A 27,009-nucleotide genomic window follows, 5' to 3' on the forward strand; every position below is an offset into this window, starting at 1 on the left:
TAGAGTAACAATTTTTAGAGTTTGCATATAGCATGTAGTCTTTTATTTTGTTCAGTATCCATATCTGGTAGAATACTTTCTATGCTAGGAAATTATTATTTTTTAAAAATATGTTTTTATTGATTTCAGAGAGGAAAGGATAGAAACATTAATGATGAGAGAGAATCATTGATTGATTGTCTCCCGTATGCCCCCCATGGGGATGGAGCCTACAACCCGGGCATGTGCCCCAACCGGGAATAGAACTGCGAGCTCCTGGTTCATAGGTCGACACTCAGCCTCTGAGCTATACCGCTGGGCACTAGAAAAGTATTTTAATACCAGATTCTCTGTCTTAATATTTTGTTACTTTCCCCCTTGGCTATAAAACTATTAATGTATTAATTGTGGAAAGAACAGAAAATATAGAAAAACATAAAATTGCTTATAATTCTACCATCCAGAGAAAGCAGCTAATATTTTGGTGTTTTGACTTAATGTATATGTAGACATTTTTATGGAGTTGTGATAGTATATACATATACACATATATATATATATGTATATATACACACACACACATACATACGTATATATATATATATATATATATATATATATATATATATATATTTAACTCTACTTTTTCCAGTTTGAATTATAAACATTTTACAATTATTTAAAGGTTCTTTATGAAACATTTTCCATGGCCTGATCCTAACTCCTTATATAATGTACAACATGGTAAGCACGCAGTAAATATTTATTTGAATGAATTAATGAATGTATTATCCCACTTATGGATGTATGTAATTGTTTATTTAGGAAATGCTCTATTGTTAAATTCTGGATTTCTTTGGAGCTCCTCTTTAGCAAGATGACTTAATCAACTGTAACTTTTAGAATTGGGATTTTATTTTGACTTTTCAGTCAATTATAGGCACAGAAAAAATGGTACTTACCGTCTGAGGTGCTTGAAAAAATGTGTTGCTCCAGATAGCCAAGTTTTCTAGATGGTTGAGAATTCATTCTTTTAAGGAAAACCATCTTTTTTTCATGTATTCATCAATATTTTTTGAATACTTGTTCTATGAAGGTGCTGTTTCAGGTATCAGGAACACAGAAATGAGCTGCACAGATGCAAATCCATGCTTTCATGGCAGTTCCATTTCATTTTAATGGAGGTTATTTTATGAAGATAGACTCTTGCCTTCTTAAATAGTGTCCTGGACTTCCACCTGTTGCTAACTCATGTTCATCATTGTGAGGATAATTTATTATCTTTTCTGTTCTAGTAAAGTAGTCTTCCTAGTGAAGGAGCTGTGGGACAGCACTGGGATAGGAATCAGAAAACCCAGCTTCTGGTCCTTGTTTCCTTAGTCAGTGGTACTGGGATGGATACTCAGCATTGATTTCCACTCCTAGATACAAGAGTAGTTGTACTATATGATATGTTTGCTTTCTAAAGTTTGAGTCATTGTGAAGATGAGTACTATATTTTATGTGGCTGGGTGGTCATTGTAAAGCAAATAGAAGGTAGTTTCACACTAAGTGACCCTAGGCTGTTGTGCCCCTTTTTAAAAAATATATATATATTTTATTGATTTTTTACAGAGAGGAAGGGAGAAGGAGAGGGATAGAGAGTTAGAAACATCGATTCAGCTGTTTCCTGCACACTCCCCACTGGGGATGTGTCCGCAACCAAGGTACATGCCCTTGACCGGAATCGAACCTGGGACCTTTCAGTCCACAGGCAGACGCTCTATCCACTGAGCCAAAGCAGTCAGGGCTGTTGTGCCCTTTGAGTCACTTTATCTTCGTGTTGAAGAATAGTAGTTATTATGTGTTGATTGTTTTTAAAAGGTACAATTTTGGCCCTTGCAGGTTTGGCTCAGTGGATAGAGTGTCAGCCTGTGGACTAAAGGGTCCTGGGTTTGATTCCGGTCAAGGACACATGCCCGGGTTGCGGGCTCAATCCCCAGTGGGGGGCATGCAGGAGGCAGCCGATCAGTGATTCTCTCTCATCATTGATGTTTCTCTCTCTCTCTCTCCCTCTCCATTCCTCTCTGAAATCAATTAAAAAAAATAAAAGATACAATTCTGGAGGAACATACCACTTACAACAGATAACGTTTTCATTATATAGTCAGACCTTTTAGGAAAATAACTAAAAAATAATTCAAAGTAAGCTTTACTTTTTGGAAAGAAAGATATTGGGAAACATTCACTCATTTTCAGTTTTTGCATCTTACAAAAAGAAGGCCTACATTGATGTAGTAAATAGGAGAAAGGAAGTTTGAACTAGTAGAAAAATGATGTGTATCATGTAAAATAGTTTTTGAAGGAATTTGGAATATGCTTCATGTTTGGAACTCCTTGAAATAGTCCTGATGTATAATGATGAACTTTGAGGATGAACTATTTAGTGGTTTCTACTCCTTTTAGGTTAATTATATATGTATGTGGGGTGATCCTTTATTATCAGATTCATAATCAATAAACCTTTATTGAAGGTGTAGGGGAGGAAGAAACTTTCCTCTACCCATCAGGGTTCTTTTGGCTGGTCTAACAATGAAGTCTACACATGGCAGATTAGATTAAGAGAACAGCAAATTTAATTACGCATGTATGATGGAACCCTCACATTCATGAGAAAGACTCCACATACATGAGAGGTTCAGGGACAGAAAGTTAAAATGAGATATATAGGGCATTCTGAGCTAAAGATGAGGGAAAGTGCTGAAGGGAGGAGGGTCATTCTCAGGACATTAAGAAGAACAGATGTTCAACAGTTAGAATTTCCCCCTGCCTTATGGATAGGTCAGTGATAACTCTGAGTATGGATGAGGCCCCTAATTTTGATTCTTTAAGGGAGATGTAAAAATTTCTCATGACCTGGTAGGGTCTCAGTTGCCTCCAGCTCAAAATAATCCACATGTCAAAGTAGCATCTGTTCTTCTGAACCCCTTCAAAGGATTAATAATAATAGCTACCTTTTAATGACAGCCAGGAAGTGTGCTGTGGTTAGCACTTTTTAAGTCTTATCATTTTTTAAAAAACAGATGAGGAAATTGAGGCTTAGAGGATTTTAGCTAGCCAGGCTGTGACTCTTAATTTCTCAGTGGTAGAGCTGGGAGCCAGAGCTGGTTTTTCATCTCAGCATTATTTTCTTAGGTTATTTTGCTACTACATCATCACATCCTCACAACTCTGTCCCATCTTTGCAGAAGTGAGAACCGAGACTCAGAGAGGTTAAGTGACTTTGCTCCAGGACATGCAAATCATCTGTGATACCTCAAGTTGGAGGTCTTCTGACTAAGCTCTCTACCTTGCTTTCTGATTGAATCCCTGACCCTAGGCCAGTACATTTGAACAGCCACTGAAGCTTTGAGTCTGGCAACCAGCTCACGGAGCCTCTCTGCTTCTCTGGTGTCAACACAGTGCTAATGCTTCTGTAGTGAAGTGTAAAATCAGAGCCCAGAATGACTTTGTATGAAAAGTGAAATTCTCGTGAAAAGATTTTCTATGTAGGGTGAAATTTTGTGAAAGTGACAACTTCACTATGAATTTGTTTTCCTTATAAATAACTTCAATGTAACAATTTCTTTGTAATATAATTTTCAGGGACATTGTTATTTTTCCTCTTAGGTCATTGCTAGAATCGTGGATGGAAGCAGATTCAATGAGTTCAAAGCCTTATATGGAGACACATTAGTTACAGGTATAAAGATGAAGAATTGAATGTGAACATTTTCTGTTGCTTGAAAATAAATGCTGTCTTGTCTCAAGGCTTTGATGCACTTGACATGAGCTTTGTTATTTAGAGCAGTACAGATGTGTGAGTCATTATCTAAAGGGAGCTGCTTTATAAAGATCAACTGAAGCTGAATGGCTTCATGGATCCAGGTTTTAAATGATGATGTCTAGATGCTGTGGTCTAGGTCTTTATCTGTGACTTAGCAGCATTAGCTGTATAAAAAGTTTAGAACAAAACAAACTGATGAACAAAATAGATCCAGAGACATAGAAACATAGAACAGACTGTTGAATCTTAGAGGGAAGGTGGGGATGGGTAGGTGGTTGGGAAGAGATTAACCAAATAACATATGCATATATGCATAACCCATGGACACAGACAATAGTATGGTGAAGGCTTGGAATGGGAGGTGGGTGCAGGCTAGAAGGGGTCAATGGGGAAAGAAAGGGGGCATCTGTAATACTTTCAACAATAAAGATAAAATGTTAAAAAATTTTCTTATTGTCAAATTAGCAGAAATATTTGTAGTTCTTTTTGTTTCTCTGGATAACTATTTTGAATATTTCTGCACCGTATTTTGAAAAATATGTTTTTATTGATTTTTTTTTTTTTTTTTTTTTTTTAAGATAGAGGAAGGGAGAGGGAGAGAAGATAGAAACATCAATGAGAGAGAGAAACATCGATCAACCACCTCCTACACACTCCCCACTGGGGGTTGAGCCTGCAATCTGGCCATGTGCCCTAACAACTTATGGTGCATGAGAGAATGCTTAACCAACTGAGCCACACTGGCGGGGCTCAGCACAATCTTTTGTATTATTTAGTCTCTAATTCAATGGGGAAATTGTATATAATGTTTAAAACTTCCTGGGAGGATGCAGACTGAATTAAACCTCATGGCCTCTTATGTTGGCTTATGCAAATACTAGATCCAGAATATAGGCCAGAATACCAAATCTGAAAAAACAAAACAAGGATATTTATAGAAGTTAATTCATTCACCTGAAGTGTTAAGTTTGTAGGCCTTTGGAGAAAAGTATTTGAAACATAGATGCTAGACCCATAGTTATCTTGGACAAATGGCAGAACAAATGTGGGCACTTTTTTTGGTCTGATAAAAGCTGAAAAATGTAGCAGTTAGTCTGAAGACAACATTTCCAAGTAGAATAAACAACCAGCTGTAAAAAATCCAACTTGCAAATATACATTGAAGCTTAAGGGTAAGTCACCACACTTTCTCTTGGTCTGATTTATGAGCAAGAGAATGGTTCACACTGGGAGTGGAATTTATGTTTTTGTATTTAGGTGTTTAAGAGCTTTTGTTTGATATATAGACAGGATTTACCACTTAATAGTTCAGGATGTAACCCTCATTGTGGGGCAGTTTAAAATAAGTTCAAACTGTTTCTGCGTCTTTCTTAAGATGGATGGCTGTCTTATCATCTCTTTTTATGTATTTGACCTGTACTTGCTAAAAAGCTGGTGGCACCTTTGTCCCCTACAATACTAAGGATATATCCCGTTTCCTCCATCTCTTCTTGACTGTACTGGACTTCAAGTAAAGTTGGGGGAAGGGGAGGGAAGTGAGAAGAAGAGTCGGGGAGCATGAGAGGTGAGAGGGAGAATAAGAGGGAACATGAGAAGGTGAGGGCCATTTCGGGGGGAGGGAGTGAGAAGGCGAAGAACAGATTTTTCTAAGGATCAGGTGTCCCAGGCAGCTCTTAAGGGTTTCTTCCTGCCTCTGCCCTTGCCATTTGCTGGCCCTAGTAGTTCCTTGGATATTTTACTTTCCTGTTTGGCCTATAGGAAGCTGGTGAAGGTGCTTCCTTCATGGGTGTCCCTATTATAGTGGGGTATGAGCTGCACTCACTAGTCCTGTTACTGGAGATCCCAGGCAGGGCTAGGATGGGTTAAAAGTCTAAATAGTGAAGAGGGCAGGCTATCTTCAGGGGTACCACATTGCTGCCCAGAGATGAGCGAAGTTCCCAGCCTTTTTGTGGGTGGGGCAGGACTCAAAGTGGATTGCTGGGCTGTTTGAGAAGTTCACCCCTCTCTGCAATGCCAGTGAGAGTGTGGCTAGGATTTTAGGCCTGAAAGACCAAGAGAAATCTAGGTGACCATTGATCAGTGTTTCATTTTTATCACATTAAATAAACATAAATAAAAATAAATAAATGAAAGGTCAGAGTAAAGAACAAATAAAATTTTAAAAATTTAGTGTCCTGCTTATCAATAAACTGCATAACAGTCTTATCCATTAATTTTTTGAGCACCTGCTTTGTGTCAGGCATCACAAACAGGGTGTCTTAATGGCAACCTGTCCACCTTGAGTTTGAAGACAGAGCCAGGTTCTAGAAACTTTGGAAGCGTGCTGCCTTTGACCCACTGCAACCAGCACAGCTGTTGACTCTTGGGTTCCAGGTATTTGACATCTATATATAGTCATAAGTAGGCTTGTTGAGAGTTACTCTTGGAAGGTCTCTCTAGTCAAGGTCTTCAGGTTCACAAAATAATTAACTTCCTGAAATCATCTATAAAGTGTGTACCTCACAAAATCACGTTTCCCTTCGTTTCTTCACCTTTAAGAAATATAACAACACTTATGGAAAGGAGAAAGAAAAAAATGCAAACAGAAAATGAAAGTGGAGTGATGCACTTTTCTTCTAAGCTTATCTAGATTTCTTACTTTAAACTTGGTTATCACCAGGCTTGACAGTGTTCCTGTTTTTGTTTAAATTTGCCTTTGCTGAGTGTATCCCCTCCCTCCCTCCCTCCCTCCCTTCCTCCCTTCTTCCTCCCTCCCTCCCTTTCTTCCTTCCTTCCCTTTTTTAAAAAAAAAATATTTCCATCAACTCCAGAGAGGAAGGGAGAGGGAGAGAGATAGAAACATTAATGATGAGAGAGAATCATTGATAGATTCTCACCTCTTGCACACCCTTCACTGGGGATTGATCCTGCAACCAGACATGTGCCCTTGACTGAAATCGAACCCAGGACCCTCAGTCCTCAGGCCGGTATACTATCCACTGAGCCAAACCTGCTAGGTCTCCCCTTTATTTCAAGGGCCTGTCATTTCCACAGGCATTTTCAGGCAAGCTAGTTACCTGACACTGGCCCACAGTTTTGATCATTGACCTGTAAAGGACTCTGTGTCTTTGATTATTCTATCTCAGAATATCCTTCAAGTCTGGTACACAGCGAGCACTCAGATATAACATGTTACAATCTAACCAAACCAAGCAGTCAGACAGGTGGCACACCCCTTTACATGTGACACACCCCTTTCAAGAAAGAAAAAATCCAGATTCCAGGACCTTAGAAATAAAATGTAACATTACCTGGTGTATACCAGAGGCAAAATCTGTACACTTAAAACTTCGATTTAAAATTAAAGGATGTTAAATATGCCTGTTTGTTGTGAATTAAAAGCCCTCTGAAGTACATAACTCTTTATTTCCATTTTCTCTTGAGGATTTGCTAGAATATTTGGATACCCAATTGGCATCATTGGAAATAATGGAGTCCTCTTTTCTGAATCTGCAAAAAAGGCAAGTACTGTTAAACATGTTTCAAGATTTTCTGTTTTACTTATTTATTTTAATTTAAATTCTTTATTGTTGAAAGTATTACATATCTCCTTTTTTCCCCCGTTGACCTCTCCCAGTCTGCTCCCACCCCCCCAGCACTTGCCCTCACCCCCCTACTGTCTGTGTCTATTGATTACGCTTATATGCAATCATACAAGTCCTTAGGTTATCTCTTACCCTCCCACCCCCTCTCTGAGGTTTGATGATCTGTTTGATGCTTCTATGTCTCTGGATATATTTTAGTTAATCATTTTATGTTATTCATTATACTAGAGGCCCGGTGCATGAAATTTGTGCATGGGGGAGAGGGGGGTCCCTCAGCCTGGCCTGCACCCTCTCCAATCTGGGACCCCTCGGGGGATGTCCAACTGCCGGTTTAGGCCCAGGATTGGACATCCCTCTTGCAATCTGGGACTGCTGCCTCCTAACCACTTGCCTGCCTATCGGCTTGATTGCTGCCTAACTGCTCCCCTGCTGGCCTGATGGCCCCCAACTGCCCTCCCCAGCCGGCCTCATGGCCCCCAACTGCCCTCCCCGGCCGGCCTCACAGCCCCCAACTGCCCTCCCCGGCCTGCCTCATGGCCCCCAACTGCCCTCCCCGGCCGGCCTCACAGCCCCCAACTGCCCTCCCCGGCCTGCCTCATGGCCCCCAACTGCCCTCCCCGGCTGGCCTCACAGCCCCCAACTGCCCTCCCCTGCCAGCCTGATTGCCCTAACTGTCTCTGCCTTGGCTCCCACCACCATGGCTTTGTCCAGAAGGAAGTTGGACAGTAGGAAGATATCTGTTCTCCTGGTCTAATTAGCATATTACCCTTTTATTAGTATAGATTCCACAAATGAGTGAGATCATGTGATATTTATCTTTCTCTGCTTGGCTTATTTCGCTTAGCATAATGCTCTTCAGGTCCATCCATGCTGTTGCAAATGGTAAGAGTTCCTTCTTTTTTTATAGCAGTGTAATATTCCATTGTATAGATGTACTACAGTTTTCTTTCTTTCTTTCTTTTAAACATATTTCTTTATTGATTTCAGAGAGGAAAAGAGAGGGAGGGAGAGATAGAAACATCAATGATGAGAGAGAATCATTGATTGGCTGCCTCCTGCACACCCCCTACCGGGGATTGACCCCGCAACCCAGGCATGTGCCCTTGGCTGGAATCGATCTGGGGACCCTTCAGTCCGCAGGCCGATGCTCTATCCACTGAGCCAAACCAGCTAGGACCCATAGTTTTCTAATGCACTCATCTGCTGATGGGCACTTAGGCTGTTTCCAAATCTTAGCTATTGTAAATTGTACTGCTATGAACATAGAGGTGTATATATTCTCTCTTTTTAGTGTTTCTGATTTTGTGGGATATATTCCTAGAAATATTTTTGTGGGATTACTGGGTCAAATGGGAGTTCCATTTTTAATTTTTTGAGGAAACTCCATGCTGTCTTCCACAGTGACTGCACCAGTCTGCATTCCCACCAGCAGTGCACGAGGGTTCCTTTTTCTCCACATCCTCACCAGCACTTGTCATTTGTTGATTTGTTGATGATAGCCATTCTGACAGGTGTGAGATGGTATCTCATTGTTGTTTTGATTTGCATCTCTTGAATGATTAGTGACTTTGAGCATGTTTTCATATGTCTCTTGGTCTTCTGTATGTCCTCTTTCGAAAAGTGTCTAGGTCAGCCATGGGCAAACTACGGCCCGTGGGCCGGATCCGGCCCATTTGAAATGAATAAAACTAAAAAAAAAAAAAAAAAAAAAAAAAGACCGTACCCTTTTATGTAATGATGTTTACTTTGAATTTATATTAGTTCACACAAACACTCCATCCATGCTTTTGTTCCGGCCCTCCAGTCCAGTTTAAGAACCCATTGTGGCCCTCGAGTCAAAAAGTTTGCCCACCCCTGGTCTAGGTCCTTTGCCCATTTTTTGATTGGATTGTTTATCTTCCTTTTGTTGTATGAGTTCCCTATAAATTTTGGAGATTAAACCCTTATCAAATGTAACATTGGCAAATATGTTCTCCCGTGTGGTAGGCTTTCTTGTTGTTTTGTTGATTTTTTTTTTTTTTTTTTGCTGTGCAGAAGCTTTTTATTTATTTATTTACTTATTTATTTATTATTTATTCACAGGAAAAAATTTTATTTATTTTCAGTAAGTTTAAATCCTTGAGGGGTACAGCATTACACGAATTCTTTGTCCAATAGCCTTAGCAGGAAGGTTGCTTCGGAATTTAGCATGAACCATTCCACTGTTTCCATGAGCACAAGTTACCTTTCCCCAGATTACTCTGGTTTTGTTTGGTTTGCCACCGGGAGTCACTGTGTTGTTCTTTGCTTTGTACACATAAGCACATCTCTTGCCTAGATAGAATTCTGTTTCATCTCGAGCATAAACACCAATTTTAAGAAGAGCCATGTGCTCCCTCTGGTTCTGGAGACCCCGCTTATAGCCAGCAAAATGGCCTTGGGCCACAGCCTTCCAGACGTATTTGTCCTTATAGAAGTCCTGTTTCCAGCAGGCCTCCACAGGGTCCAAGATGGCTGAAAGTTTTTATTTTGATGTAGTCCCATTTGTTTATTTCCTCCTTAGTTTCCATTGCCCTATGAGCTGTATCGATAAAGATATTGCTATGACATATGTCTGATATTTTGCTGCCTATGGATTCCTCTAATATTTTTGTGGTTTCCCATCTTATGTTTTAAGTCCTTTATCCATTTTGAGTTTATTTTTGTGTATGGTGTAAGTTGGTGGTCTAGTTTCATTTTTTTGCATCTATCTGTCCAATTTTCCTAACATCATTTATTGAAGAGACTGTCTTGACTCCATTGTATGCTCGTGCCTCTTTGAAGATTTTCTGTTTTAACATAATGAACATTCAAGATCAAGCAATTCATGAACATTTATTACATAAAAGCTGTAAAATATTTAACCAGAACACTGTGTGCTAGGGTTTGAAGCAGTTTTTGTGGAGGTTTACATGAACATGATGAACTATCTTAGCACTATTAAAAAGTTAAAACATTTTTTTAGTTAAATTCTTATAAGAAACTTGAATTATAGCTGTGGATGACCTGTACATATTCTAAGAATGTAGGAATACTTGTCTTGAAAGTGTTTTACTCTCTGGTGCTTAATGCAAGTGAGGAATTCAAAGCTACTTTCCAGGTGGTTCTGAGACATGACCTGTTTATTCTGTTCTATCCCCTCATCAGTTTAACTTGATAATATTTTCACTCTTTGGAGATGGGAAGGTAGTGGGTCTTGTTACTGAAGCTCTGGTTTTAAAGGAGGAAACTCATGAATGTCTTTGGGCTTAGTATTCAGTTTCATAAATCATTGTCTCTGATTTGTCTAAACTTGAGTAAATGTAATTAATGTACTTATTTGATAAAATGTTTTTTTTATTCTTTTAATTAAATCTTTATTGTTCAGATTATTACATTTGTTCCTCTTTTTCCCCCCCATAACTCCCCTCCTCCCAGTTCCCGCCCCACCCTCCGCCCTCACTCCCCACCCACTGTCCTCATCCATAGGTGCACGATTTTTGTCCAATCTCTTCCCGCATCTCCCACACCCCTTTCCCCCCCAAGAATAGTCAGTCCATTCCCTTTCTATGTCCCTGATTCTATTATAATCACCAGTTCATTCTGTTCATCAGATTATTTATTCACTTGATTCTTAGATTCACTTGTTGATAGATGCATATTTGTTGTTCATAATTTGTATCTTTACCTTTTTCTTCCTCTTCCTCTTCTTAAAGGATACCTTTCAGCATTTCATATAATACTGGTTTGGTGGTGATGAACCCCTTTAGCTTTTCCTTATCTGTGAAGCACTTTATCTGACCTTCAATTCTGAATGATAGCTTTGCTGGATAAAGTAATCTTGGTTGTAGGTTCTTGGTATTCATCACTTTGAATATTTCTTGCCACTCCCTTCTGGCCTGCAAAGTTTCTGTTGAGAAATCAGCTGACAGTCGTATGGGTATTCCCTTGTAGGTAACTGAGTTTCTTTCTCTTGCTGTTTTTAAGATTCTCTCTTTATCTTTTGCTCTTGGCATTTTAATGATGATGTGTCTTGGTGTGGTCCTCTTTGGATTCCTTTTGTTTGGGGTTCTCCGCGCTTCTTGGACCTGTAAGTCCATTTCTTTCACCAGGTGGGGGAAGTTTTCTGTCATTATTTCTTCAAATAGGTTTTCAATATCTTGCTCTCTCTCATCTTCTGGCACCCCTATAATTCTGATGTTGGTACGCTTGAAGCTGTCCCAGAGGCTCCTTACACTATCCTTGCATTTTTGGATTCTTTTTTCATTTTGCTTTTCCGGTTGGGTGTTTTTTGTTTCCTCGCATTTCAAATCATTGACTTGATTCTTGCGCTCCTCTGGTCTGCTGTTGGGAGTCTGTATAATATTCGTTATTTCAGTCCGTGTATGCTTAATTTCTAGTTGGTTCCCCAGTATAACATCGAGGGTCTCATTAGTTTTCTTGTAGATCTCATTAAGTTTATCGGCGGCTTCTAAACAGTTCTTGAGAGACCTTAAAAGTGTGGTTCTGAACTCTATATCCTCCATTGACAGTTTTGTCCTGTTTCTTTGTCTCTGCATTTTTTATGCTTCCTTGGTGCACCCCCTAGTGGTCTTTGTGCGCAGTCTTGTGTTAAGCCTTGATTGTTGTAGCTAATACCAGGGAGGGTTTGACCTCCAGGCCAAGTGGCTATGAGCTGATAAAATGTTTTTTTAAGAAAAAAATGTCTGGCCTAGCTTTCTTACTTTGAATGCTAGAGGAAAAAGCAAGGTTAATGGTCTCATATTGATACAGGTAACAGGCAGTTATGCTCTTTCAGATCCTAATTGAGGAAGAATTTGTGTTTGATGGAATGTTTTACCAGTAAAGTCAATTTCTACATTCTATTATTCATTATTATTCCCCCCACTGTAATTATAAGACAAAAACAGGAAAGTAAAAATAAGGAAAATAAAAATCACCTGCACTCATACCAGAAATAATCTTGAGTAACATTTTATTATGATTCCTTAGTTTTTTCTATCTCCCCTTTTTTTAGCAAGAGAAAATAACTGAATTTAATACATTTGTATGTATGGGAACCCCATATACACGAGAGAGTCAGAGATCACACATGCAGGAGACGTTCAGAGATAGAAAGGGGGATCTAGGTATATGAGACATCCTGAGCTAGGAATGCAGTAATTCACCTTGTGGCCTTCAAAGGGTTATTGCAGGATGAGAAGAAGAGCAGATGTTTAGTAAATAGAAATTTACCTCACCATATAGTTGGGTCAAGGTCCCAGTTCACGTTCTAGGTACTTAAAGGGAGGGGCAGGAGCTTCTCTTGAGCTAAAATTACCCTTCCCTCAGAACAACCCATATACTTCTATCCCCCCTTTAAAACTAAAATTGATATTGCCACATACAGTAGGTCCTAGAACACCGTAATTTCATTATAATATTGATGAGATGCCATGGGAACCAATCTCTTGTTTATATCAATTAGCCTATAGTAAAATTGGTCTTGTTATGTGTCATTCCACTTCAAGTTGCAGAACCTATGCCACTGTTAAGTGAGGACTTACTGTATTTAAAAAAAATATATTTTATTGATTTTTCAGAGAGGAAGGGAAAGGGATAGAGAGTTAGAAACATCAATGAGAGAGAAACATTGATGAGAGAGAAACATCGATTAGCTGCTTCCTGCATGCCCCCTACTGGGGATGTGCCCGCAACCAAGGTGCATGCCCTTGACCGGAATCGAACCTGGGACCCTTCAGTCAGCAGGCCGATGCTCTATCCCAGTGATGGCGAACCTTTTGAGCTCGGCGTGTCAGCATTTTGAAAAGCCCTAACTTAACTCTGGTGCCGTGTCACATATAGAAATTTTTTGATATTTGCAACCATAGTAAAACAGATGTATATTTTTGATATTTATTTTATTTATTTAAATGCCATTTAACAAAGAAAAATCAACCAAAAAAATGAGTTCGTGTGTCACCTCTGACACGTGTGTCATAGGTTCGCCATCACTCCTCTATCCACTGAGCCAAACCGGTTAGGGCTGAACTGATGACTTTTAATGAATATATAAAGCATTAATTTCCATAAAGAAAATGTCAGGCTGAGGCCAGCACACTCTACCTAGTTTTAGTTGGTGGCTTGACAGAAATAAACATGAGAGGAGTTACATTTGGCCTCAATCTGACATTTTGTTAAAGAAGTAAGCCCCAAAGGTCTCATTCTTGTATTAGAGGTTGAACAGTTGCTTTGAGATTTTGTACTTGCCAAGGCATTTCCAGCAGAGTTAAAGGGATCTGTGAATGGAGAGAAAATGGTTTATAAAGTGTCCTTACTCACATAATCTTTAGAAGGTAGTTATATTTTTGTCATTAAACAATTTCCTAAATTCAGAGTTTGAAGGTCTCTAACACTCATCTAAAATCCCACTTATTTGGGGTATATTGGTAAGAAAGATGTCTTTTTCTATAATCTTGGTGCATGAAAACATTTCAGATGATCATCAAAATGTAAATCTCATCATAGATTTCCCCAAAGAATTTTAGTCTTTTTTATTTAAACAAAATTAATTTCAGAGAGGAAGGGAGAGGGAGAGGGAGCGGGAGAGGGAGAAGGAGAGAGAGAGGGAGAAGGAGAGAGAGAGAGAGAGAGAGAGAGAGAGAGAGAGAGAGAGAGAGAGAGAGAAACATCAGTGATGAGAGAGAATCATTGATCGGCTGCCTCTGCAGTCTCTGTACTGGGGATACTACCCACAACTTGGTCATCAAACCATGACCTCCTAGTTCATAGGCTGATGCTCAACCACTGAGCCATACCGGTCAGGCTATTCTATCTTTTTAAAATGAGGCTCAGAAATTCTTATTGATAAGCAACCCTTTTTTTTCCTGTTAGTTGTCACTTGCTGTTCGGAATGTTAATGATTGACTTCATCCCTGACACAGCAGTTGTCCTACAGTGTGTGCCTATGATCACACAGGTGACTACAAAACAAGTGCAGTATAAACCACAGTCACATGTCCCATTGATAATGAGTCTGCACTGTAGCATTATTGTTACTGTTACCATAAGGTCAGACAAGCCAGGCAGAGGGTATTCTTTCTTTTCTCTGACCCAGGTGTGGCATTTGTAGATGCATGGTGATTATAGATTTGTTAACCCTCCTTTGGAAAGATTTTCATCTTATTTGCTTCTAGGGGGCTCACTTCGTCCAGTTATGCTGCCAAAGGAAAATCCCTCTGCTGTTCCTGCAAAACATTACTGGTAAGAAAATAGCATATTCAATTTGGTTGCACTTAATCTAGAGCTGCACTGTCCAATATATCTTAAGAAGTGACCACCACAATAAGTCTAATAACCGTACATAGTTATTGCAATATTATTGACTGTATTTCCTGTGCTGTACATTATGTCCCAGGGATTTGAATTTTTATTCCAAAGAGTGGTATGATCAATGTGAACTCTCAGGATTTCATTTTCCCTAGATGATCTTAACGTGGTGGAAGAAATGATTTTTAAGGTCTCTTATGGTTCTAGAGTTCTTTTCCTAGAATTCCATGATTCTCCCATATATACTTTTTTGTATCTGACATATAGAAGATATTCAGAAATGTAGATTAGCTGAAAACTTATTTCCCCCAGTCTTCTAAGTCAACTATGGTTACCCCAGGTTTAAAGGGAGGAGAGCCTCTTAGTTGTTGGGAACAGGCAAACCTTCATGAGAAGTTTGGCTCTTGACAGGAGGGCTTTAAATATTACTGGTGCTAAAGCATCTTCATCTTAACTTTAAGGTACTTGACTAGATGAGTTTTGAGAGGAGTCACATCCAGATGGAAGCCTGAGGGCCTTATGTGGCAAACCTCATAAAATGGGCAGAGAGAAAGTAGCTTCACCAGGGCAGGGCCTTGTTTTTATAGTGATTCATGACTCACAGAGAGCAGAGGTTGAGTTTGGTTTTGCCACATTGCATTTGAGGGACCTGTGTGGCATTCGTTTGGAGACATATAGTAGACAGTTGACAAATCTTTAGCACAGAAGGGATATGTTAGCTGAGGGTGAAAATGTAGGTAGCATCAGAATATGGCGATGGTATTTAAAGCTATGGGAATAGATAAGAATACCCTGAATAGAAAAGAGGACTCATGGACAATCTGTGAGTAACTTTGATTCCTTCCACAGAGGTGAGAATAAAGGAAGAATTGGAGTATGATTATGTTGTTTTTTAGGATGGGAAGAAGAATGGAGAAAGCCAAGTGAGATGGCTTCTATTTTTTTTTTTTTTTAAGGCAAAATCATCTACAGGAACTAGAGGGGCAGTTGGGTGTGGGGGGTGGTGAGAGCTTAAAGAGAGGTAGATATTGAAGTAGATATTGTGGGAACATGACAGGAGTCACGTTAAGGTAGATAAAGGAGTTCTGAGCTGTTCTGAGGGCGCAGCTCAGAGGGGTTGCTGGAAGAAGCAGCTGGTGCCTGGTGAGACGAGGGATGTCCTGTCACTACCTTTTCCATAGCAAGTACGGGTGTTCCACAAAACTGGTTGAACTGAGTTGGATGATTTGATGCTGGAGATTTGCAAAGCACGAACAGTGACAATCAAGTCAGCTGTGAGTCTGCATGTGGGGAGAGGGACACGTGAAGCCTGACTTGGTGTTTATTAGGTGAAGAGGAAGGAGCCCACAGCCTGCAGGCCCAGGGCAGCTGCAGGCCAAGTTCAACAGAGATGGGAGCTTGAAGAAGTAGAAGGAGCTCATAATTATAATGAAAAGTTCTTTTACCTTGCTGTTGAGTCACTGACAGGTACACTTAGCATCTCTGTGAAACATTAATGTTTGTTTCATCAAAGTTTAAGCAGCACTGCAGAAGGAACACTCTCTATTTTTAAACCAGGTCAGTGGACACTGCAGCCCTCACAGTTCGCCTTGCCACAGTACCTTTTCCTTAGCTTGCCATTTCACGTTCTCTCATCACCAGGCTACTGTTTTGAGATAATTTCTTAAAGATAAATTGCATGCTTACCTTGTTTGGAGATATCTGTGTACATCCAGATGAACCATTTTAAGAAAATGTAAAAAGTGATTAGGGAACATTTTATTTTAGCTTTTAAAGCAAACTTTTTTGGGAGCACATTTCATATGTAAGTATTTTGTTAGGGTGAGGCCTGAAGTAAAATATAATTTGACAATATGTCCTTCTAATGCCTTGTTGATATTAACTTCTGTGCATTAATCCCGTCACCCAGAGGCATTCTTTCTGTTCTTTCTCTCAGGATTTATGGTTGGTAAAGACTATGAAGCTGAAGGAATAGCCAAGGATGGTGCCAAGATGGTGACTGCTGTAGCCTGTGCCAAAGTGCCTAAGATAACTGTCATCATTGGGGGATCCTACGGGGCTGGAAACTATGGGATGTGTGGCAGAGCATTCAGGTAGGTGATTGCCATGATTTTCTCTGAGAGAATCATACTTCACATATAATTATAAATGATTGGGTTTATTTGAAATATAGAATGGCATTCACAAATCTCAAGTAATTAATACCATAATTTGTATCATCTGGAGGGGCAAAATGAAACTTAATGCTGAAGGTACTTTTGGAAAGAAATCCACAATGGGAACCAGGAAATATTTTGAAATGGCTGGTAATGAAAATTCTGCATGTCATAACTAGTGTGATGTAGCCAAAGCCTTGCTTTGAAAAAGGTGTGTAGACATAAATATATATCATGGAAAAGAAGTAAGGCTGAAAAATCCATGAGCCAAGTAGCTAGCTCAAAAAGTTCAAAAAGAACAGTATTTTGAACACAAGAAAAATAGAAAGCAGGTCATAATAAAGAACAAACATAAGAGAGAAGAATCAGGAAAGCCCAAGTTGCTTTGTTTGAATGGTTAACAAACTTGCTAATTCCCTGGTAAAACTTAAAGTGAGACAGCACAAGTAATCAATATCTAGACTGAAAAACAGGACATGACCATGATAACAAGAGGATATTTTGAAAACTTTTATACCCAATACTAGAGGCCTGGTGCACAAAAATTTGTGCACTCAGGGGGATCCCTCAGCCCGGCCTGTGCCCTCTTGCAGTCTGGGACCCCCTCAGGGGATGTCCTACTGATGGCATAGGCCTGATCACGATTGGGCCTAAGCTAGCAGTCAACATCCCTCTGGCAACCCAGGAGTCCTCGGGGGATGTCTGACTAACGACTTAGGCCCGTCCCCATCCCACCCATGGGGAGTGGGCCTAAGTTGTTAGTCAGGCATTCTTAGCACTGCTACGGAGGTGGGAGAGGTTCCTGCCACTGCTGCTGCACGGCCAGCCATGAGCCGGCTTCTGGCTGAGTGGCATTCCCCCTGTGGAAGCACACTGACCACCAGGGAGCAGCTCCTGCAGCCCCTGGAGGTCAGTGCACATCATAGCAACTGGTCATTGCGGTCATGCTGCCATGGGGGTCAATTTGCATATTGCCCTTTTATTATCTAGGATATTTTCATGAAATGTAAAAATACAGTGTATCAAAACAGACATCAGAATCACCTAGAGAACATAAAAATTCTAACTATTCTCAGGCCCCACCTCTGGAGATTAGTGTATGGTGGGTTCCAGGCATTAGTATTTTTTTTAAAAACTATATTTTATTGATTTTTTACAGAGAGGAAGGGAGAGGGAGAGAGTTAGAAACATCGATGAGAGAGAAACATCAATCAGCTGCCTCCTGCACACTCCCCACTGGGTATGTGCCTGCAACCAAGGTACATGACCCTGACTGGAATCGAACCTGGGACCTTTGAGTCCGCAGGCCGACATTATTCACTGAGCCAAACCGGTTAGGGCAAGGCATTAGTATTTTTAAAATTCCCAGATGATTTTAATGCAGCTAGAATGAAGAACCACTAGTTTAAAGGTACACATGGGCCTCTGACACTTTCTGTGTTGTACAGTCAATTAATTTGATCATTCTTTTCTCCCCGTCATAGCCCAAGATTTCTTTACATTTGGCCAAATGCTCGTGTCTCAGTGATGGGAGGAGAGCAGGCAGCCAACGTGTTGGCAACAATAGCGAAGGACCAGAGAGCAAGGGAAGGGAAACAGGTAAGTAAGTGCCATTTCTCCTGTCTTCTGTCTCTGAGTGTGGCTCTCACCAGGGAACACCCTGCTGCCTGGAGCAGTGCAACCAGAATCCCTCTGTGTTCAGGGGTCAGGGGTCCAACATGAAGGTCCTGGCTGTTTAGAAGACACTGACCTGGAAGTTGTTGAGAAATTTAGACTTACATTCTCTCTCTTTTTTGCACCATTTCATTTGAGGTACCTTTCTGTGGTCATGTACAGAGTCTCAGAATCCCAGGAAAGCACTCCAGGAAGCTGCCTGTGCGTGCCTGCGGCACAAAGATGTTTGGTTCTCACTCATTCGCCGTTAGTCAAGCTTTAAATAAATCTGGTTTACGTCTTTGATTTTATGACCTAAAGCAGCAGAGTTTTGTTTTTTCTATTTCACTTTTAGCTTGTTGTGAAGGATTCCTTGAGTGGGAGGGCTCAGGCATATAATGAGAATTGATTAACAGTATTATACTGGGAAAGTGTAAGTGAAGTAAAATGGAAAGGGCACTGGATGCAAGTGGCTGCTGTTAAAATGAATTTCTTTGTTCATTTCTCTGTTGGAGAGGCTTCTGAAATTATAGCCTTTAACTATTTTGTGTAAGCACCAAGCCTTAGAAATGAACTCACGTTCCTGAAATGGCTAGGTGCACTGTTTTCATAGCAGGGATAATGCGAAGGAGGCCCTGTCTCCGAAGGCTCTTATTCCTGTCATTTAGGAAGCATCTGTCTGGTCAACTGTCTCGTTGGTGGAATGGGATAATAAAAAGCCGCAGGGTGGTTCCTGCCTCCCTGATGATATCCCATATTCTCAAGGAACTCTGAAGACCAACACTGAGGTTTCAGATTCACTTTAGTATTGTCCAGTGTCTAAGCAAAAGGAAAGCTGTGTGTGTGTGTAAGGGTAATAGTGGTGAGGGAAGTATGAAATTCTACCTGATATTTTGAAGATATGTCCCAAACTCCAGCCCAGCATGGCGATCTCTTATTAAATAGTTGTTCTTTAATTCATTTGATATACAGATATATTAATTCATCTGTTTTAATATATGAAAGTACATAATTTTAGTGGTTCTCTCTTTGAATTCTTTACCTACAAATGATATTACACTATGAAAATATGTTTAAAAAGGTTGGATTTATTTGAAATAAGTCATTTATTTTTGTGTGGAATTTTTTAAAGTTGAAAATACTTTTCAGGGCTTCAAAATTAATTTGCATAAAGATTTTTACATCTGAATTAATTATCACTTGTTTTAGACAATACTGATGGGCAAGCCATTAAATTTTTAATTAAGGAAGAATATCTCTCAGCTATCTGGGAAACTGTAGAGGTTATTCAAGTTGTGGTTGATATTTTATCCCATTAAGTCTTAAAATGTTTAAAATTTTGGCTATTTTAAAAGAACCCCCCTACTTCTCCACCTTCTTAAACAGAAGCTGCTAACTGTAATGTAGTCCTTTTGGTATATTAAAGAATTCACATAACCGTTGTATTGTGCTGGAATACGGGGTGCCCTTGGTTTTGACCTTTCATCACACAGCCCAGGCTCTTGTCTCTGATAAGGGAGATGTAATATGCACTAGTTTGATAGTCATGAGATTGTATATGTGAAAGCATCACTTGTAATCTATACCTCACTGTGCAGGTAGATGTTGGTTGTAGCATCCATGACATCTCTTGCCCCTTTTTCTCGAGGCGCTCTGGGTGGATCTGTATTTCACTGCAGTGGACTTATTCCTTGCCCTTTTCTTTCAGTTCTCCAGCGCTGAGGAAGCTGCTTTAAAAGAGCCCATCATTAAGAGGTTTGAAGAGGAAGGAAATCCTTACTATTCCAGTGCAAGGTGGGATCCTGAGAATTACTAATTCCTTACTGGGTGCATGTTGGCCATCAGGACAACAGCTTCACAGAGATCTGGGCAGTCAGGATGGTCCAGCCTCTGTGAGAAACAAAAAAAAATGTTGGGGACCCAGTTTTGTACTGTTGTCTCCATAATAGGAATTCCTGCTGCTGAAACACAGCCTCTTCTCCCAGGCCAGGCTGTGGCTTCATCACCCTTCAACACTCTTCCTTTATCCCTTTTGTCTTTGAGGTGTCTGGGGACTGGAGGGGCACTGCAGCCAGAGGTGGGCCATGCTGGGGCAAGGAAGTTAAAAGAGTTGTAATCCTGGCTAGGTAACTTTCAGGAATTAGCTCTATTACAGTTATTGCTAAGATCCGTGGATTCCTGTCATCACCTCTCTAGGATTATTTTGTTTTTACCCCGTTTTAAGCATGGATTGGCCACTCTTTGGCACTTGTGAACAAGTGTGCTTGTGAATTCAGAAGGTGACTAGTCACAGACAGGGTTCATGTGTCAACACCGAGTAATTACCTCATATACCTATGCAGCTCTTGGCTCTGCTTGTTTCTTATGCTACTTAATAAGGTAATAAATTATCCCGCCTGTCCCTGCTGGAGACTTGCTGGCATGCACTTTCAGATCTCTTTTTTTTTTTGACAACTTTAATGTTTTGCATTCTGAAGAATAAGCTTCACGGGTTCATTTTCACCCCTTGGGCAGATGGGAAAAAAGAAAAATAACTATTTTTGTCTTTTGAAATTAATTATGCTGTGATTTATACCATTTACTGGCGAGGAGGGAGAGAAGTTAGAATCCATTTCAATCATGTGAACGCATCTTTGTGGCAGGCACTGCTTCTAGTGCTGGGCCCACAAAGACTAAGCATCTTTGTTTCCCAGAGCATCACTGTAATGCCATTTGGGATTTAAAAAAATCTGTTTCTCTTCTTGGTAACATCTACTCTAATGACTAATTTTACAGGTATGTTTTGTTGGGGTAGTTCATTGATTCATTGAATTAAGAACAAAATATCTTTGAGAAATAAACATGTTCTTTTTATAGTAGCCAGTAGAAGCAAAGAGGAAATATAAGACCATATAAAAGGTTTAAAAGAAAATACATATTGTAAGCACATCTACATTCTTTTAAACATAACATTTTGACTGAAATTCACAAAAACAGTTGAAATATTAAACTTTGAAAAATAGCATATTTTGTGTGATGGCTAAGCCATCTATTGAGAAAGACTCAATCTTTTATTATTTTCATACTTACATTATTATTATTTTTAATGGATTATATTCAAGCAGGAGAGCAAATAGCCCAGATAGACTTATCTTTGGAAATGAATAATGAAAGACAGTAAGATTTCTTACTTTGTAAATGCTTAACCCTTCTGTTGGAACACTTGGTGGCATGGAGACAGCAACTTCCTTTCAAAGATGAAAGGATTTTTAAGCCAGTATATAGCACCTTCCTTCAGTTTAATAAGTCTCTTCACAGTAAAATTCTGCGGTCTGTCAGGCTTTCACATGGCTCAGTCTGTCTTCAGAGAGAGCTGTCATCATTTGCTACTCTAGCCTCCTATGTTTTTCTTAATCCTTACATGTTACATATGCAGCATATCAGTTTTATTCTGCTCAGTTGTTTTTATGATCAAACTTTTCAGACATTTGATTAAGGCCTCTTCACAGTCTTTTTAATGACCCTCATGAAGCAGTCTCCTCCCTCCCCCGGCATCATCATGCTTGTGTTACTCTGCTGTCGGCTTCAGACGGGAGTGTAATCAATTGACCCAGTTACAGATTACACGAGTGGCCTTTTCTTCTTGACAGCTCATACTGCAGACTTCCTATTATGAATGTTTTATGAGCAGAGATTTGAATCATGGTCTGTCAGTGTAAGTATAGTTTAATAATTGATGCTATCTCCAGGTACAGAACACAGTTTGTTTAAAGAAAGCAAAAGTGCCACCTACCAATGACCTTTAAAAAAAGCAATATTTTCATTCATTTTTCTCTGTAAATTTGAAATTGTCAGTGAAAAGCAAACTAAAATTTCTACTTAAAAGTTTCTTCTAAAAGCAATTTAAAGCTATTGTTTTTTCCTGTTGTAGCAAAAAATAAAAGAACTACATAGGAAGGTATTATTTTAATAAAATGTATTAAATTCTATTCAGTAATTTTCATAGTTTCTTAAGAGATGAGGAAGTTTTGGGGGATAAACCTTTTCTAGTAGAGACTTTGGTTTGAGACTATTACCTGGGTTTATATGATTCTTCATATTAATAACAGGACTACGTCACCGTGATTTGTACATTTGTGTGGGCAGAAGAGGGACAGGAAAGTTTTTCCTGGAATAAGTAAAAATATTTTAAACTAGGGATTATTTTGTGACTTCTTGTAGGAAGCTGTTCCTAAGTCCCTAAATTTGATTCGACATTCTGTGGGAGCCTGGGATAAAAGTCATGCCATTTTTCTTTCTCCCTTTCCCCCTCTCTCGAACATGGTTTCAGTTGTGAGATTATAGTACACAGAAGTTATCAGTAGATCCATATCTTATTACCTGAAGAAGAACCTCCTCAGCATTTCTGGGCAGGGCATGTATAAATGGTAGTTTGGTGGTGGATTCCTAATAACTCATATTTTGCTCTTTTATCAGGCTGTGGGATGATGGGATTATTGATCCAGCGGACACCAGACTGGTCCTGGGTCTCAGTATCAGTGCAGCCCTCAACGCACCAATCGAGAAGACAGACTTCGGCATCTTTAGGATATAACTGGGATATATAGCATCTTCTATTGGACATTATTAAAAATCAATATATTAATAGCATTAAAGTTTAAGACTTTTTCAAATTTTGACTGTTACAGTAAAATTTTCTCAATATAGTGCATTGTACCTTTCTACTACCTTAAAAAAATCCATGAAGCCATGGCTGGTTTGGCTCAGTGTATAGAGTGCAGCCCCTGGACTGAAGAGTCCTGGGTTTGATTCTGGTCAAGGGTTGCAGGCTTGATTGGGGTACGTGCTGGAGGCAACCAATTGATGTGTCTCTCTCACATCGATGTGTCTCCCTGTCTATCCCTGTCCCTTCTACTTTCTCTAAAAAAAAAAGAAAAGACAAATCAATGGAAAAATATCCTCAGTTGAGGATTAACAAAACAAAATTATTTAAAAATACACCATGAAGATACTTACTTCATGAACCTCAATTCCTTGTGAGTTTTCTTAGATTTTTCTGTAGCTCAGCTTTACCACCCTTGAAATGAAGAGAATAAATTACAGTTATCCTTTCTAACCCACAAGTAGTATGAAAAGTTCTGTAAACTATAAATTCCAGGTATTATCAAGACTATTACAGTTTATTTCCACTGAAATGATGATTTGTTCATTATGCACAATTTTGTAACACTTATTTTTAAAAGCATCTATTTTCCCTCTAGCCATCATCCCATTCCTTCCCATAATAGATTTTTTTGCTGTCTGCACTCAGGACTCCTTTCCTACCCATTCTCTCCTCACCTACCCTCACTGGCTTCCCCTGCCAGCAGCCCTCCCAAGGTCACCGTGGACCTCCACATTGCTGGAACCAGTGGGTTCTTTCCCGACTTTATGACTTAATTCTCTGCAGCTTTCAGGTCAGTTGAACACTTGCTCCTTGAAACACATTTCGTAGCTTCCATGCTGTGATCCTCTGGGTTTTCTACCGACCTCTCTGGCCATTCTGTTCTCTTCAGTTTCCTTTGCAGGCCCTCTTCCTCTGCTGATTCCTGCTCTCTTCACCATTTGTCCTGATATTTCATTAGCAATTCATAAATACATTCTTATTCTAAAAGATACAAGGAACACAAAAATATCTCCTCTTTCTTTTTAAAAATGGTGGTAAATGTACATAACATTTACCACTTTAACCATTTTTAAAGGTACAGTTCTATGGCATAAAGTGCATTCACATTGTTGTGCAACCATTACCACCATCCATCTCCAGAAGTCTCATCATGCTAAACTGAAATTCTGTTTTTAAACACTAATTCCCCATTCTCCCTTCCCCGCCCCTGGCACATCTCCTTATTCTTAAATGTATGTGTCTTTCATGGCTCGATTTAATCATCCAGGCCATTTCAGCCCTTCTTATGGCTTCATTGCAATGATTCCTCGTTGACAGTTCCTAACACGGTTCTCCCCTGACCTGCAGACCTGTATCTGACAGGTATACTGGCTATCTGCACTGACTGTCTTACAGGAACTGCAGATTCAGTCAATTCTATTGACTTTATCTCCTATTATCACTGGAATCCCCCAGTGATTTTTGTCTTTCACTACCACAGGCATCAGAAGTAGTCTTCCTGCATCCACTCTTACCTAGTCTAATCTCCATCACTCTGAAATTAGGATGGCCATTCTAAATGCACGTCTGGTCATGCTACTCCCTTACTTATATCTTGACTGATTCTCTGTAGAATTGCCCTCCATGATCATCACCTCTTTAGTCTCATCTCCTTGACTCCTCTTTTCACCCTTGGTGCTTCAGCCATTCTATACTTCTAGTTCCTTGAACCTACGCAGTCCTTCCCACCTCAGGGTCTATAGATTCCCTCTGCCTGAACTGTTCTGCTCTCTCTTCTTAAACACATCTTTTTGTATCTGACTTCTGGGGGCTGGGTTAGTCACCTATAGTGTGCTCTTGTAAAGCACCATCACTCCCTCTGTCACTTCTATTTTACATGTTTATCAGAAATAGAAACAGTTCTCTAATATTGCCCTCCTGCTAGAATGTGAGCTCTATGAGAGCAAGGAGCCTCCTGTTTAGCCTGTATCTCCAATGCGTGCCACTCACATTTATTTGTTGAACGAATGAAAAAAAATCAAATTTTAATTGATATCCTCTGGTTACATCATTTTTTAAATCAAGTGATTATATGATCTAATGCTTTCCTAATAAAATTAGTATTTCAAACATTTGTGTGTGGTGTTCAATTTAGGCTGCATTTGTATATCAGGTCAATTTAGTTTTTGAGATGTGTGCAGATAGGTGATCTCAATTCTGAGATAAGTTGCATTTTTAGAAGCATGATGGAGGTCAGCAAGAGCACGTGGAATGCTTTCATTTCAGTTGCAGGGCTGCGTTCTTTCTGGGCTTCATGGGGAAAATTCATTTTCCTGCCTTTTCAGCTTCTAGAAGGCCTGCCTCCCTGGGAACTGTATATCAGCCATAATATGCATTAGCATTCTAGAGAGCCATTTAGTTTACCATAGTGCCAGGGTGATTTTATTTTCTGGAGCCCCAGCATTTCAGTATGCCTGGCCGCGTTTTCCTTCTTGAAGATGACTCAAGTCAGTTTGTGTGCCTCCTTATGTCAAGGAGAGCAGGGCCTGAGGAAGAGCAAGGTCTTAGGAGGAGGAGATTTAATAGAGAACTTCCTGAAGAGAAAACATGACCAGAACTACTGGTTAGAAGTAAACTGGAGAGAAAAATATACTGTGACCTCACTGTTAAGTGTAAGACGTAAACAAGTCGAATTTGGAGTACCGGCGGGGATTACGTCATTTTACGTCATTTTGCGCATTTTTGTTGAACGTCATTTCCTTTTGACGTTGATGAGGGAAAAAAAGAAAAGGATTCCTGGCCAGGGCCTCTGTGAGAGTGGGTTTCTCTCCTCGCATCAGAGAGGCGCGCACAGGAGGCGCCCTGGCGTCTGCAATGCCCGGGTCTGAGTGCGGGTGCGACCCTGAACTGGAAGCGGTAAGAAATTATCTTACCCGTTTTTATTAATCCTTCTTAAGTGTATGCATAGCTCACATTTATTTAAATGGTTACTATTAGAAGTGTTTTGGATCTTTATTTAGAAGTTTGGTGATGTTTTTGTGAGGAGAAGTATGCGGTAGGAACTGTTGTGTTAGCCTAGGGTCCCATTCGTCTTGTCATCTGGCTTCAGTCTCCAAAAACCTGCTGCTGACGTTAAGAGGTCTTTCTGGACTAGTATCAAGAGGTTTCTGTACTCTTTGTAATACTTTAAGCAATAAAACGATTTAAAAAAATAGTTAAAAAAAAGAGGTTTCTGTAAAAAACATATTTGACATTTTTTTAACCACAGCTCTATTCATCACATTCAGCTGTAGGATAATTAAAAATAACTGTTTTAAAATTATTTGTAATTTAAAATCCAACAATGTTATTTGTAGAAACATTAGACTAAAGAAAATAAAGTGAAAATTCTCCATAGTCATACCACCCAGAGGTAACTGCTGCTATTAGTATTTTCTTATATAGTATTCTCTTTTTTTAATCTGTAGAAATTTTTTTTGACAAAAAGTTATTCTGTAAAAGTTCATCTACAATGAAGTGTAATGTGTTTACCTGTTTCTGTGTCTTTTAATATTTCCTCTACAATTTTGATGTTGCATGATATTACATTGTATGGAGGCCCTATTTGATTTTACTTCCCTATTATTGGGCACTTAGGTTATTTCTGGTTTCTCACTATTATAAATAATGCTGCAGTAAATATCCTGTGTTTCTTTACATAACTGATTACTTTGTTAGTACAATTTCTAGAATTTGGATCAAAGTGTAGACTTCTAAGGCATGTTGCTAAATTCTGCTCTATAAATGTACATTTACTGGTATGCTATGAGCACTGCTGGATATAATGATGACCCTGGTGCTTTTATATACTGATTTATATACTGAAATAACTTCAGTGGAATGAAATCATTTAGGAAACTAGTG

At 39.5% G+C, this 27,009-nt stretch overlaps 1 protein-coding gene and 1 pseudogene across 3 annotated transcripts in view; one reads left to right on the top strand and one right to left on the bottom strand.

The window, feature by feature from the left end:
* Positions 1–25,238, top strand: part of MCCC2 (methylcrotonyl-CoA carboxylase subunit 2) — a 59,254-nt gene extending 34,016 nt beyond the window's left edge. The window contains exons 11-17 of one of the 2 annotated variants that reach the window (XM_081090040.1): positions 3,628–3,700; positions 7,208–7,284; positions 14,541–14,607; positions 16,610–16,766; positions 18,314–18,428; positions 20,191–20,276; positions 22,938–25,238. In XM_081090040.1, the coding sequence (XP_080946166.1) occupies positions 3,628–3,700; positions 7,208–7,284; positions 14,541–14,607; positions 16,610–16,766; positions 18,314–18,428; positions 20,191–20,276; positions 22,938–23,055 (693 nt within the window). In that variant the 3' untranslated portion in view covers positions 23,056–25,238. The remainder of the gene's footprint in view (positions 1–3,627; positions 3,701–7,207; positions 7,285–14,540; positions 14,608–16,609; positions 16,767–18,313; positions 18,429–20,190; positions 20,277–22,937) is intronic. The other variant, XM_081090041.1, reaches the window with a different exon arrangement.
* LOC308518050 (large ribosomal subunit protein eL33-like) lies at positions 9,479–10,501 on the bottom strand (annotated as a pseudogene). The gene is made up of 2 exons: positions 10,399–10,501; positions 9,479–9,861 (listed from the first exon to the last, which is right to left on the bottom strand). The product of its transcript is annotated as a large ribosomal subunit protein eL33-like (transcript).
* Positions 25,239–27,009: the final 1,771 nt, after the last annotated feature.

This window comes from Myotis nattereri (assembly GCF_964212035.1).
Source record: "Myotis nattereri genome assembly, chromosome: 4".
NCBI lineage: Eukaryota > Metazoa > Chordata > Mammalia > Chiroptera > Vespertilionidae > Myotis > Myotis nattereri.